General features: G+C 38.6%; 1 protein-coding gene across 1 annotated transcript in view; it reads left to right on the top strand.

The window, feature by feature from the left end:
• Window positions 1–5248: 5248 nt before the first annotated feature.
• The window catches only part of SLC44A1 (solute carrier family 44 (choline transporter), member 1), a gene marked incomplete at both ends in the record, with an annotated part of 20318 nt that continues 11807 nt past the window's right edge, over window positions 5249–13759 (top strand). The window contains 4 exons of the mRNA XM_008943669.1: window positions 5249–5342; window positions 9626–9795; window positions 11599–11688; window positions 13261–13388. Of these exons, the coding sequence (XP_008941917.1) occupies window positions 5249–5342; window positions 9626–9795; window positions 11599–11688; window positions 13261–13388 (482 nt within the window). The remainder of the gene's footprint in view (window positions 5343–9625; window positions 9796–11598; window positions 11689–13260; window positions 13389–13759) is intronic.

The following is a 13759-nucleotide window of genomic DNA, read 5'->3' as shown; positions in this document are numbered from 1 at the left end:
TTGCATTAATAAACAATTAGGAAAGAGGGAGGAATCGGGAGGTAATAAATCTTGCTGTGGCTACTGAATTATTCAAAATTGTATGGAAAAAAAATATTAGTTGCTGTGGAATAAAATGTCAGATGGAGAGGAATGCCTGCAGAACAAAGGGGTGGGAAACAATCATTGTTATGCATTTATCGTTTTACTTTAAAATGCTTATTGGTAGTTGGGTAAGAGATTGTGAAGCTACTGAAGGCAGTGAGAGGACTAGGTGGAGGCACAGAATTGTCCAAAAGAAAATTGTGAAGAGAAAAAAAAAGGGGCTGTATTTTGTGTAAGCTCATGCTTTCTTGGCATCATAAAGGCCGTGTTCTGCTCCGTCCTTGACAAAGTGTGTTCTTAACTTTTTTTGAACTTATCCACACACACACATGTACATATATATCCTCAGTATGTGTACAGAAGCGTGTACACATAGGCACGTGCCTGTGAAAGCATAAGTTTTCAGTATGTGTAGACATGCTGAGAAGGGAAACAAGGATGATCACAAGAGAAGATCGGTGATTCTTCTGCCTGGAAAAGAGAAAACTATCGGGAATAGTAAGGTCATTAAAAGCGGGAATAGCATAGAGAAGGTTAAAAAAATATTATTGTATGTTTTCATAACCTGAGTAACATGAAACTAGAGGTCAAAAATGAAATTACTAAGCATCAAAGAGCCTGATTTTTTTTCCACACAAGTTATAGTTAATTTACAGAACTTTTGCCATAAGGATATTTTGGGGTCCAAAATGTAAACTCTTAGAATGATAGTGTTTGGATATTTAACTGGAGGTTACTACTCAAGGATACTGTTGAATTGTAAGTGGTGGAGTGCTAAATACATGGTGGGGTAAACATCTACTGCTGGACTAGATGGATTTAAAATTTTATTCCATAATACCTGGTTTTATTTAGAACTGGAAGAAATATGACTGAATATAAGTCCATGTGTTTAGACCTGCAAGTCCTTGTTTTAGTTCCTGCTAACAGTGTTGATGTGTGGGTAGGCATTGATGAGCAGCTCGGAATGGGATCCAGAACCTGTGGTGTGCTTTCTGCAACTATCATTCAGGCAGCATTAATGTCAGTGGTTTCCTCTGTGGGCTGGTCCTCTTAGCTGGTGACTTAGGAAGTCTTACCATTTCTCAAGCTGTAAACTTTGATATGGATAGTGGTGCTGCTGTAGCAAGAGTTTTGTGTGTTTGTTTACAGCCCAGCAAACACAGGAAGAAAAGCTGTACTGGAGCGCTTGTCTCCAAAAGTAATTTTATCTAGCCACCTTGGGTTAGTATGGAACTTTGTATTTGCTGTACTGCTGTGGAAGGATGGAGGAGGTCATGTCTTCTTGTTCTATGCACTGTGTCCTATGAACACACAAGACCTTTAGTATTTTGCATTCACAGTTGGAAAGAATCTTTGGTGTAACAGCTTGGTCCCTCATCTTTGTCCTGGCTTTCTAAAGCATCTTCACATAATTTGTGCTAAATGTAGCTGGTTTAGGAAAGTCAGAGTTAATGGCTGTTCACCTTCTTACTAATCCAAGCCTAGCTGAAACAGAAAGAAAAGGAAATGGTGGCTGTTGTTCCAGTGGCTAGGTTAAGGTTAAAAGGAAAGTTTTTCTTTTGAGATGCTTTGCTTCAGTGACGCCCCCAAAATGTTCTAACTGCTGGAGCTGCTCTATTCACGAAAAAGAAATCATGGAACAGAAGCTGTGTTATGTCTCCAGGATACCACTTTGTAGGTGAAAACACCAAAAATAGCCTTGTGGGACCAGTAATCTCTGTGTGCTCACCAGTAGCCTGGCAACTGTTGCCCTGCCTATTTTAGAATTATTTTTCTTTAAAGTTACAATATGTTGAAATCTCAAATCCAATCGCAGTAGGACGGTTTGATGTTGTTCACCTCATGATTTCTCCAGAAGAAATATGTGCATTGCTGTAGGAAGCAAAGGATGTATTACTTTAATGATTTTTAATTTGTTCTCTGAATTCTATTCATACGGGTTTTGAAACTTTTACAAGTTATAATTATTTCAGAATAATAGTAGTGTGTTTGGTAAACTAATTATCTCACCAATGTAGATTATTTGAATTCTTCCTTAAACTTTTGCAAACTTTGCAAACTCAAACAGCAATGATGTGGCTGGCTGTGCTAAGACAGTCTATATTAACCTAGAAAAAGTAATATGGGGTGGAAGGTTTGGCAAAGCAGTCCATTCTTCCCAATCTCACCTTACAAAATTAAAACTTTTATTTATTGATGCAGAGGGACTCTTTTTTTTCAGAGTTCAGTTTAAGTTTGATGTAAAGTGATGCTTTACTCAAGCACTCATTTGTGTTGTAGACCTCTCCAAAGCAGTATTAGAGAAATTGGAAGGCTTTCAAAATATAAAGAAAGAAATATTTATGGGAATAGTAAAAATTTATTCTGCTTAGTTATGTAGGACAAAAGGACAAATCTTGTTGGCATTATTTTGACTGCTGGACTGGTAGTTTATTGAGATGCAGGGTGGTTTAATGTCCCTTGTCTGACAAGCTCCATGAAAACATTGTCCTGCTTGGCTAGAAGTCTAAAGAAGCACGCTATGTGAGGTAGCTCTTCCCTTCAGGCAGCTGAAGGGAAGAAATCCAAAGGAGCCCCAAGAGCAGATTCCAGGCAATAGATGATAGTGACAGCCAGAGTTGCCCACTGTTCCATTCCATGTCAGGAGGGACCATGCCATTGGACTCCAGAGGGATCTGGCAAGTTATCTCCAGTTTTGTCCATGGACATTTTTGGGTTACCCTTGTCCACAAGTTGTACTTGAATGGCTTGTGACTTGTATGCAGATTAGGATCTGGCCTTTAGTTTTGCTTGGCTTACACTTGAGATCCAAACAGAAGGGCTCCAAACACACTTTTGTGCAAAAAGCCTCAAACCTTCTTCCCTGGCCATAGCAAATCCTACTCTTTTTCTGTTCTGCTGTAACTACTAGAGGCACAAGGGAGCATGGACATCCAGAGATAAGCCATGTCCCGTAGTCTTTTTTAGGTGTGGGAGCCCCTGCATAAGACACTTAAGCTGTCATTGAGCACTGATTGTGTTGAATGGCAAAATGACCAATCTGGCACTGAAATTATGTATCATAAATCTGTATTTCTTGTCCACATATAGCCCTCCCTACTCCTTCCTGGTCCTCCCAGCTTCTTCCTGTAGAACTTCTTGTTCTTGTTACAGAATCATAGAATAGAATCATGGAATCACTTAGATTGTAAAAAAAAAACCCTTTAAGATCATCAATTCCAACTGCGGACCTAACACTGCCAAGTCCTCCACTAAACCATGTCCCAAAGCACCACATGTACACGCCTTTTAAAAACCTCCAGGGCTGGTGATTCAACCACTTCCATAGGCAGCCTGTTCCAATGCTTGACAACCCTTTCAGTGAAAATTTTTCTTAAAATCCTACCTATATCTTCCTTGGTGCAACCTGAGGCTGATTCATCATGTCCTATCTGTTGTCGCTTGGAAGGAGAGAATGAAACCCACCTCTCTAGAACCTCATTTTAAGGAGTTGTAGAGAGCAACAAGGTCTCCCCTGAGTCTCCTTTTCTCCCGGCTGAACAATCGCAGTTCCCTCAGCTGTTCATCATAAGACTTGTGCTTCACTGGCTTCATTACCCTTCTTTGAACACACTCCAGCACCTTGGTGTCTTTCTTATGGTGAGGTGTCCAAAACTGAACACGGTATTCAAGCTGCAGCCTCACCAGTGCTGAGTACAGAGGTACAATCACTTCCCTACTTCCGCTGGCCACACTGTTTCTGATGCAAGCCAGGATGCTATTAGCCTCCTTAGTCACCTGGGCAAACTACTAGCTCATATTCAGTCAGCTGTCAACCATTTTTGTAACTTAGGTTTTGGCCTAAATTCAGAGCAAAATAAAATAAATGTAAATATCTGCAATCTTCTTTTCCATTCTGTTTTTAAGACAAACATGTGACTCTCACTACTGCTGCCCCTCCATCAAATTCTGGAGTCACTTGCAAATGCACTTGATACAGAAACTTTTGTATCTAAAAGAGAAGGTTATAAAATATACTTCTATTTGATGTCATGCAGGCCAGGATAAGACTGTTTATCAAACGTCTTAGTTTAATTTGGGTAGAGGTGTATATGTATTATACAGATCCGGTGTGTAGAACTCTCTGTTGCAAAGTATTTCTCGAGAGAAGACTTTTCGTTACAGAAATAATTTAATGTTTACAGGGATGATCAAAATGTCCTGAGTTTATTATGTAGGAAAAAAAGGACACTAAGGGCCCTGTGTCCAGAGCCCTTGCCTTGGGCAGCGTAAAGAATCTGTTAGCAAACAAGCTTGGGAAGAAGCTCATCTCTGGATAGACAGCTTATGCTGTTGGAGCCTTTCCTACCTTTTCCTCCAGTTTCCGAGAAAGTGCTGCTTCTGTCTGATTTGGCAGTTGCTGTATTCCTGGAAGCATTGGCTCCTATGTTCTGTATCTTGATATTAGACAAATGGAAAGAGATCTGTCTAGGTAATTTACTTCCATTAGGCAAGTGTCGGGTAGTGAGGAAATCTTAAATTATGTTTTCATTTTGTTGTAGGCAATTTGATCTTTATTGTGCTGTACTTATCGAGAGAGTTCTTCATTAAAAGTTTTGAACATAGAGTGCGGAGCTTGTGTGGTTTTTCAGCCAAGTTTCTAACTTCAGCAGTTTGGTTCCTTTGGTCCTCTCCTAGATCTATAGACCAGCTGTATTTTGAAAACGCAAGGAAAAAAAAAAAACAAAAACAAAAACAAACAAAACAAACAAACAAACAAAAACACAGAAACTTCACGTGAATGTTTTCTTTCTATAATGGATGTTGTCTTGTGCAATATAGATGCAGTGAAAAGGATTGAGAAGAGACATGGTGGAGTAGCAGGGAGGGGTGACTTCAAAGTGTTTTCCGTCCTTCTCTTTTACACTGCATTGTGAATTACCCTTTTCCGCTCGGATACAACCATATTGGAAGTCCCAAAGCTAAGTGGAGATGTCATTCTGTAACATTAAATCCTCTGTTGGGCTTGATTCACTATTCCATTACAGGAGGAACTGTAGCATAACTTTGTGGTAATAACATAAGGAGCTCCAGAATCAGGACCTGTGTCAGTTATAATACTGTTTGCAAAGAAGTCTGTTATTTTTTTCCCCATCAATCTTGGTTTTCTTCCTCTCAACAGGATCCACTCTGTGTAGCTATGAACTACAGCCATCAGAATACACTACAGACCCAAGAGCTGCCAAGTTATGTCCTAATTATCCTGTTCCAGAGAGGTAATATTAACATCTTGTATGACTGGGGGTGGAGGGAGCAGAAGTTTGTTTTAATTGTGACAGTTCTTTAGAAAGTCTGCAGCATAGATTTAGTCCACCATTACGTGTGGATGTTTTAGCGTATTATTGCCACATGTTTTTAAAAGACTGTGAAAGCAACTCTTAAAGAAAAACCCAAACTATCTATGCATGGTATAGTGGGACTATTGAGCTCCTATCTTCAAGTTCTGTCTTGTCTAACTGACACTGTGCTGAGTATCAGCTGTTCTACTGCTTTTCACCCTATATCCAGCTGCCTGTCTGCAGTGCAGATCAGAGACAATTATGGAGCACTTTGGATCTTTGAAAGGAAAAGGATATATTGAGACACAACTCTCTGCAGTTTTTAATTCATATACCTTGCCTCAGCAATTTGGCAAATTGTTTCATTTTTTTTTATTCCTTCAGTCCCCAGATGACTAATACAAGGATGGTCAAGTACTAAAAAGAGGGCTGTATTTTATAAACAAATCGATTTGAGTTTTATTGTTTAAAAAATTATATTACACTGTTCTTCTGAAGTAGGGTGGAAGAGTTTATAGCTCCAGAAACTCTGCTGGCAGTGCTGGCTAGAACTGTGAGTGATGAGTGTTGCTCAGAAAAGAAGCTATCTGTTTGCTCTTGTGCACACTCTTCTGTCAGGAATTCCAGTCACTCAAGGAAAATCACATTGTGCTCTCTCAAACTTTAGCTTCTCAAATGTACTCAGTAGTTGCAGAGTCTTTTCCTATGTATAGTTTTCTGTTATGGTTCTATTAAATGTTATAATTGTCTCAGTTGTAAAAACTCTCATTCTAAGTCTGTCTTGTCTGCATGGCAGTCCTTCCAGTAACTAATTTTTTTTCTATTGTAGCGACAGTAAGTAGCAGCTGGAATATATATATTTTATATTTTTTTACTTCTCCCCACAGCAGATTAATATTCCATGCAGCTAAGCAGCTGTTATAGCTGTAATACAAAAACAAATGAAAACTTCAGTGCCAGCTTGCATACTGAAAAGGCTTGTCAGTCTTAATTTTTGCCAGAATTACACTGGCTTTTCTCACCGTGTGTTCCCATGTCATTCAGGCTGAATGAATATAGCTTAGTAAGAACCCAGAAGGATAGAACAGTGTGTCAGAGCTCTGACGACACTGTGTAAATTTCTCACAAAAACTACCTCAAGAGTTATTTTTGAAAAGCTATTGTGTAGATGGAGTATTTCCCCATTTTTATTTAGTGTGAATAAAATGTACAATATGTTTGAATATTTCTGTGGTAAGTCTGAACTTAATGCCCTAAGGTATCTGTAAACCACTCTGGTTTTCAAATTTATGGTTTTTTTTAGTTACATTATATGAGTAAATTAGTGTAATTTGGACGGGAAATAGAATCCTGTGGAGACAAACAAATGAAAACCCAAAATGGCCTGTACGCTGAGGCATTCAGGGAAAACTTCCCTAACATTCCTCCTCTCAAACTTGGTCTGCCAGGGTCATGAACCATCATTTGATTCCCATTAGGTCCATGGGGTGGAGGTAGTGTATGCTGTGAGGACTGTCCCTTGATGTTTCCTGTTTGATGACCAGACTCCTTGACACCCTTCAGATGAGGTTCCACCTTCCAATGGTCTCTGATCCTCAGGCCTCGAGGCATTATGTCCAGCTTTGACGTGAGAGTGCAGGCTAGCACTGCAGCCAGCAATAAGTGTGTCTTCTGGAAACTGTGCCTGGCGTATCTCAGCTGCAGTGGAGCATGACTTCACTGTTTAGAGAGCCTGAGGTGAAAACCTATCCAGCTTTCCCTTGCAGCATTTATCTACCAGCCAGATGCGCTGAGCTGTGCCGAAGGGCTGCCCTGGAGAGACTGTAAAGAGCAGCTCTCAGTGGCATTCCAACCAGCCTTGGTTCCTGTAACACACAGGTTGCAGTGTATGCCCAGGTGTAGTAGTAAGAGGAAATAGCTCTCCTCTGAAATCTAGTACTTGAACAGTAGATGAGGATCTTAACTTCATTCAAATACTGCTTTAAAAATAGAATTTTTAACACTGTCATCTGCTGGCTTGAACTTTACTCGCTTTTGTTCATGATGAAGCATCATGTTGTTATTCTCAGAAACTTTTAATTCCATTTCAGTATGTAATATACAGGTCACAGAGAATAGACCTATTACTGTGGTTTTTTATTAAACAAGACACCTTACCTCACCTGCTCCTTCAATCAGAATCTCAAAAAGCAGCAGACTTCAGAAGATGGATTCTCAGAAGTCCCATTTACTCAAGAAAGCTTTTAGGAACCACTAACCTTGGTTTTTTTTATTAATTGCAACAAAGTTAGAAATTAATTATTGCACATGAAAATAGGTAACTTTAAATGTGTCATGAAATTGCTATAGCCTAAGGAATGTTAGATGGGTAATGTAAACTCAGGTACACAAAAAGCATGTTTCTCTCTGTTGGGATGTATTTTAGGGCAGTATTTTAATCGTATTAGTTCCCCCTTATAGAACAGATATTTTCATATCTGGATGCTGAAATGACAAGCCTTTGCCTACTCCCAGCTCAAAATTTGAGCTTTGTTACTGAGAGTGACAATTTTTAAATGCTCTATGTTTTCTGCAAAGTTGGAGAGTTTAACAGTTAAATAAACCTCTTAAATTTCAGTCCTTTCCAGTATTACTTCGTATAATGAACTACAGTATTCTGCATATTCCAATATAGGCTGTGTTGTAAGAGGCTAAGAGGATACAGGGGCTGCCTTTTAAATAGGACAGCTATCATAATGGGTTTAATTTGATTTTTAACAACTGTGACTAAATCGCAATTACTTTCCTGTGCTTAACTGCTGTCTTCATCACTACCCAAAAGTAGACCATTAATACGAGCATCTCTGAATGTCTCCTACTCAGCACAGTAAGTTTAAAACCATGTAATTTAGAGTTGCCAGTCACTTCCAGCAAAAAAATGGAATTTTTTAATTACCTAGGTATGGCAGGTGATCATAATTTCTCCCAAATTCTGTATAGAATAATTACACACTAATGGTTTTCAGCATGTCATCTTTTTTTTTTTTTTTAAAAAAAACCTCAAATGCATAGAAATGTTGTGCCTAAGGCAGCTGATTTATTCACTCTGTGCTTGAAATGACAGAATTTTGGAAAGGCATGGGCTTAACAAATAGTTATTGCTTACAGAAAATTGCTGGTTTATGGGTCATTGCTGAAATGGGGAAACTCCAAAAGATTATGTACATTGCCGGTACAGTCCACTGAAATCTTTTGAGTAAGGAAGGTTGGGCAGGGTGAAACAAATACAGATGTTGAAAGAAAAGAATGACTTAATATGGAAGACCTTTCATTGGTTCAAATTACAGGAAGGAAAATGCAGTTCATGGAACGTGGGTCTGAAGTGTAATTGGGAAGACTGATCAAAAGATGTAATATGCCACTTTGAGATATGACATAGTTTATGAGCAAGAAAGGCAACTATTTAATGGAAAACATTTGGAAAACAAAATTACCAACTTTTAAAGTTAAATTTGTGCTCTCTTGTATCTTCCTCTGATGTACTTGATAATGGGTTTTGCTGAGCATTCTGCAAAAATTAATGCATAGAGCATAAGTCTTGTTGGGGAGAATGCTTACAAGACAGTTCAGGAATAATAAAATGGTAGAGGCATCTTTGCATGTTTTGCGAAGAATGTACATAATTTTAACAAAGTTAATGAAACACTGTGATTGTGATTTTCAATACAAGAGCAAGTTTAACGTGGGAAGACTAAATACATTGGTTTTGCTTGGCAGCAGTTATAAGTGCTGATGTCTTTTCGCTTAAAAATGTATGCTTGCAAGAAGACTATTGTCATTCTGGGATTTCTTTTGCTGCAAATATGGGCCAGTATTCCACTCTAACGTGAGTGAAAGGCGTTGTTTCAGCTGCTGGTTCACCACCTGACACTTAAATGAGAAATGTTTGAGCAGAAGTAGGAACATGTATTTCTGAGACTTGCTGTTTAAGGGTGGGAGGGTAATAATTTGCTCTTGGACTGTGCACTTTAGCTTCACAGGGATACTTGTAAGAACTGCATCACTTCCCATTGTGATCATCCTCATTCCAGCAGCACTTCTGCATTCAACACGTTTTCTGGTTATGATGTTATGAGGGTGGAATGGTTGCATCTATTCACCTTTCATTTGTGTGTTGATGTGGCATTTATATTAAGTAGGAGTAATTTTTTTTTCTGATTTTTTTTTTCTTGTGTCACCAGTGCACCTATTCCATTCTTCCATCGCTGTGCTCCTGTGAACATTTCCTGCTATGCCAAGTTTGCAGAGGCCCTGATCACCTTTGTCAGTGACAGTAGTGTCTTACACAGGCTGATTAGTGGAGTTATGACCAGCAAAGAGATTATATTGGGACTTTGCTTGTTATCACTAGGTAATTGTTTTTCTCATTACTAGCTGTTTCTTAGTACTGCATTAGGAGATTGTTACCACCCTCTAACCATAGTATAAGCAAAACCCATGTATGATAGCAATGAGCCGTTAGAATATGGTTCAGAATGCTTATTTAAAATTTTACTTGACATCTGAGTAACTTATTCAGAAGCAATATACATATCACATTCCTGTTTTTTCCTCTATTCCACTGATTATGAGGTGGAGGATGTGCAGCTGTTGATTAGCCACCATTAGTTTTGGTTTAGTTAACAGAACATCCTCATTATCCTAATTTTTGCTCTAGTATTCTCCTTTCCCATTTCTAATATTCATCTTCTGCCAACTCAAGTCTAAATAAACCATTTCCAAAGAAAAAGGACAGGGTGAGAAATGCACAACAGCACTCTATTCTAGAGCGTTGAGGTTTTAGTTTGTTTCATTTAACAGACTTGTTACTTGTAAAAACTTCAGGCCTTTGAAAATCTCAGCCTTGTCTGAAGAGATGGAGATCTGCAGCAGTATCAAGATGCTGACTCATTTCTACAGTGCAAGGTGCCTCTGGCCTGTTGAGTGGCACACTGCACTAGACTGGTGTGGTTTTAACAGCCTGGTGAATTGGCATGGAATGCTACACACCCGCATAAATTACTTTCCAAAAGGGTCTATTTTACTTCTACCAAGTATAAAATTTAAAATTCTAAAATGGAAGGCTCCAGATATTAGCCATATATATAAGCATTGTGTGTTTTAGAAAGAAACAGTGCAGATTTGTTACCAGATAAAGAAGTTTGTTGTTTTCAGTCTGCTTTTGTGTTTGGTTAAAAAAAAAAAAAGGGAAAAAAAGAGGGTGCTAGATACCATTTGAAAATGTCCCCAAACGAAAAGAGCATTGAGTATCTTTTCAGCTATAACTGGAAAGCTTTTTATTCTTCTGTCTTGACAGCTGCAGTATTTGATAATGACAGTAGAAATATTCTTCCAAATCTGAAAGCTAGTGTGGCTGGTTAGCAATGCTACTGTATGGTTAGACTCAAAAGTTAGTGTTGAGTTCTACACACAGTTAATTTAAAAAATATTTTTCGTACCTTCATAGTTAAACAGAATATATTTGTCTGTGAACAGTGGCTAAGATTGTGTCATTCAGAAACGCAGGTTTCAGTGGCTTTCATGTGACTGCTTTACACAAATACTTTGCTGCATATGCAAAAATGTGTATGTGCACTTAAACCACTCACTAAATCTTAGTTGGCTGAGATTGTAGAGGACTTTTTAACATGTGGTTGCTGAATGGTAGTGGAACCATATGGGCAAAGCTTGTTAAAGAATTAATTCTGAATGTTTAGAATAGTCACAATTTCACTTTTTACTGGCATGACGTTTTGGAATACACAAGCGTCACATTATCTGCACTTGTTTGACAAGTGAGTGCAAATTCTGCCCTGGTCCTCTGGAGCTGTGCTCATGTTACCAGACTCTGGAGTACTATCATGTCTTTCTGTCTGTTTTGTCCTTGTCTAAATACATCGCTGTCTGTACGTATGCATTATGTCTTGTATTTAATGTACCATGTAAATGTATTTATGCTCTCTTTTTTTTAATCAACAGTATCAAAGCAGAAGTGGTAGAGGTGCCTAATGCTTCTAACTGTCTGTGCAGTGAGCTTGTAAGCCTCAGAAGAGAAATCCCTATCTGAAAATTCTGTTGGAAGGCAGTTATCTTAGTGCAGTGGGAGAATTAGGCAGGCTGTTTCTACTTGAAATAATTGCTCAGCTTATTTTATTTCTCTTTTTTTTTTTTGCAGTGTTGTCCATGATTTTGATGGTTATAATCAGGTACATTTCAAGAGTACTTGTCTGGATTTTAACAATTCTTGTCATTCTGGGATCACTCGGTAAGTCTTGTTTGTTCCCCCAGTTTCTGAAAGCCTAGTTCTAATCTTTGTGTTCCATGTTCTCGTGCCAGCTCCGTCCTGCACGGGTCTTGGACCATGCATTTCCCTTCAGCTTTCCTTTGAGTTCCCTTGCAATGCATGTGTCAAAAAGGGCACCTCTGTTAAGTGCAGTCCTCTGCAAGAGAGTACTCTTTGTCTTATTCAAATTGTCTTATTCAAAGTGACATAGCTTGGATGAAAATAGGCTTATTTTGTAACATTAACTTTCATATTTGTAAAACTAACATTTTCTATTATTGATAGTCAGTAGCTAAGCCAAAATGTAAGGGCAGATGAATAAAAATAGAATAAATAAATTAGGAAGTACTAGCAATTCTTGCAATTCATGACTGCAAGGGATGGAAAAAATCAGCAGTTTTTTCTGCTTGCTGGCCTCAGGATCTATGACCACAGAAAAGGAAAAAAATTGATTTATTTTTTTTTTATTCTCTTCTGAAGCTGAGCGAGTATGAGGGACAGACTTGAATGACTTATCTTATTGCCATCTGTTATTATGTTCTAAAAAAAAATGCATCCATTACACAGACAGAACAAAAACATGACATAGATGAGATATACTTATTCTATATTCAGCATTTGTTTAGGAGATGCCAAAAGAGCATCCTCCATTTTAGACCTGAATAGAGTACTTTCAGCAAAGACTTGTGATCTCTAAATAAGTTTATGCAGCTGATTCAGAAATAACAACCAAACAGAGAAGGATACTCAAAAGAGAGAAAACGTATCAAAGGGAAGAGGTTTTCTCCCTGAGGGGCTGGAGTCGTGTTTAAGAAAAGTTCTACCTTCAAAAGGTGGCTAGGATAGGGGAATGATATTCTGGCCATGAGCCTAGGATTTTGTTACAGGGGTTAGAAGGAAGTACCTCACATTATATTGGCCTCCTGTGCCTTTCACTGGTACTTCTTCCAGTGCCCAAGAGCTGTCATCTGATTAGCTGTAGCTGTGTGCGATCAATCTGAGGTGCTGTTTTCAGCATCAGGGCTGTTCCTTCTCAATTAGTCTTTCTAGGAGTTGTAGACTCCCTCTTTTGTTCCTTGTTTTATTTTGCATCCTGATCCAAAAGTCCTTCTCTGTTCCCCCTCCTGAATTCTTACTACCTCCCTTACAATACACATCCATCCATCCTACCATGTAACTCTTTATTATTCTTTTTGGTTCTCTATTTCTTGTCTAATGGGAGCTGTCTTAGGGTTCCCAATGAACTAGTCCTTTCATGCAATTCACCCTAAAACACAGAGTTAGAGAGCTGCAGGTCTCTTAAGTGATCATAGTAGGATGAGACTGTGAAAAGAGTATATCCACTTGAGAAGAGTGCAGCAGAGAAGAACAAAGTACTTCTTACTTACTCCCCAGAAGTTCCTGTTGGGTTAAGCATTAGTGCCCCTGGGTATTCTGTAACAGACTAGACTTAAAAAGAGGACACTGTTTAGTTTCTTTGGTACTAGATAGTATGACTGTGTCACATAGAAAGAGCATCTGGCATTTATCCATTTTTGTTCTCTTAAAACCTAGGTGGTACAGGAGTCCTGTGGTGGCTCTATGCTAAGCAGCGAATATCTGCCAGTGCTGTTGAGACTCAAATAGCCAAAGACAACCGTCAGGCTCTCCTGGTCTATGCCATTTCGGCCACAGTCTTTACGGTATGCTTTGACAATAACTATTATTTTCTTGTTCTGTGTTCCTGGTGGTCTCTATTCTTTAATTCAAGTGAAGGTTTTATTTTGCACACATTTTTGAAGGGTTTATTTCTACTACAAGCTCTGTTGCAGTGATTGATTGGTTGTTTGATTGATTGATTGATTTTTAACTTCCAGGCATTATTCTCTAATGTCTGGTGTTTAGTCAGGAGAGAGTTCCTAACCATAGAGCTATTCTCCTCCACTGTAAAATGTCTACATTCTTCCAAGAATAATCAGAATATTAGACTCCTAATGCAGTTCACTTTAAGAGATTTTTCTTAGGCCCGCAGTTCAGAGGCCTTTAGTCATTCAGCATATTTGAAAGACCTTAG

The sequence above is a fragment of the Merops nubicus genome, unplaced genomic scaffold (genome assembly GCF_000691845.1).
Source record: "Merops nubicus isolate BGI_N331 unplaced genomic scaffold, ASM69184v1 scaffold41507, whole genome shotgun sequence".
Classification (NCBI taxonomy): Eukaryota; Metazoa; Chordata; class Aves; order Coraciiformes; family Meropidae; genus Merops; species Merops nubicus.
The sequence above is the reverse complement of the archived record's forward strand: the minus strand, read 5'-3'. Positions and strand labels throughout refer to the sequence as shown.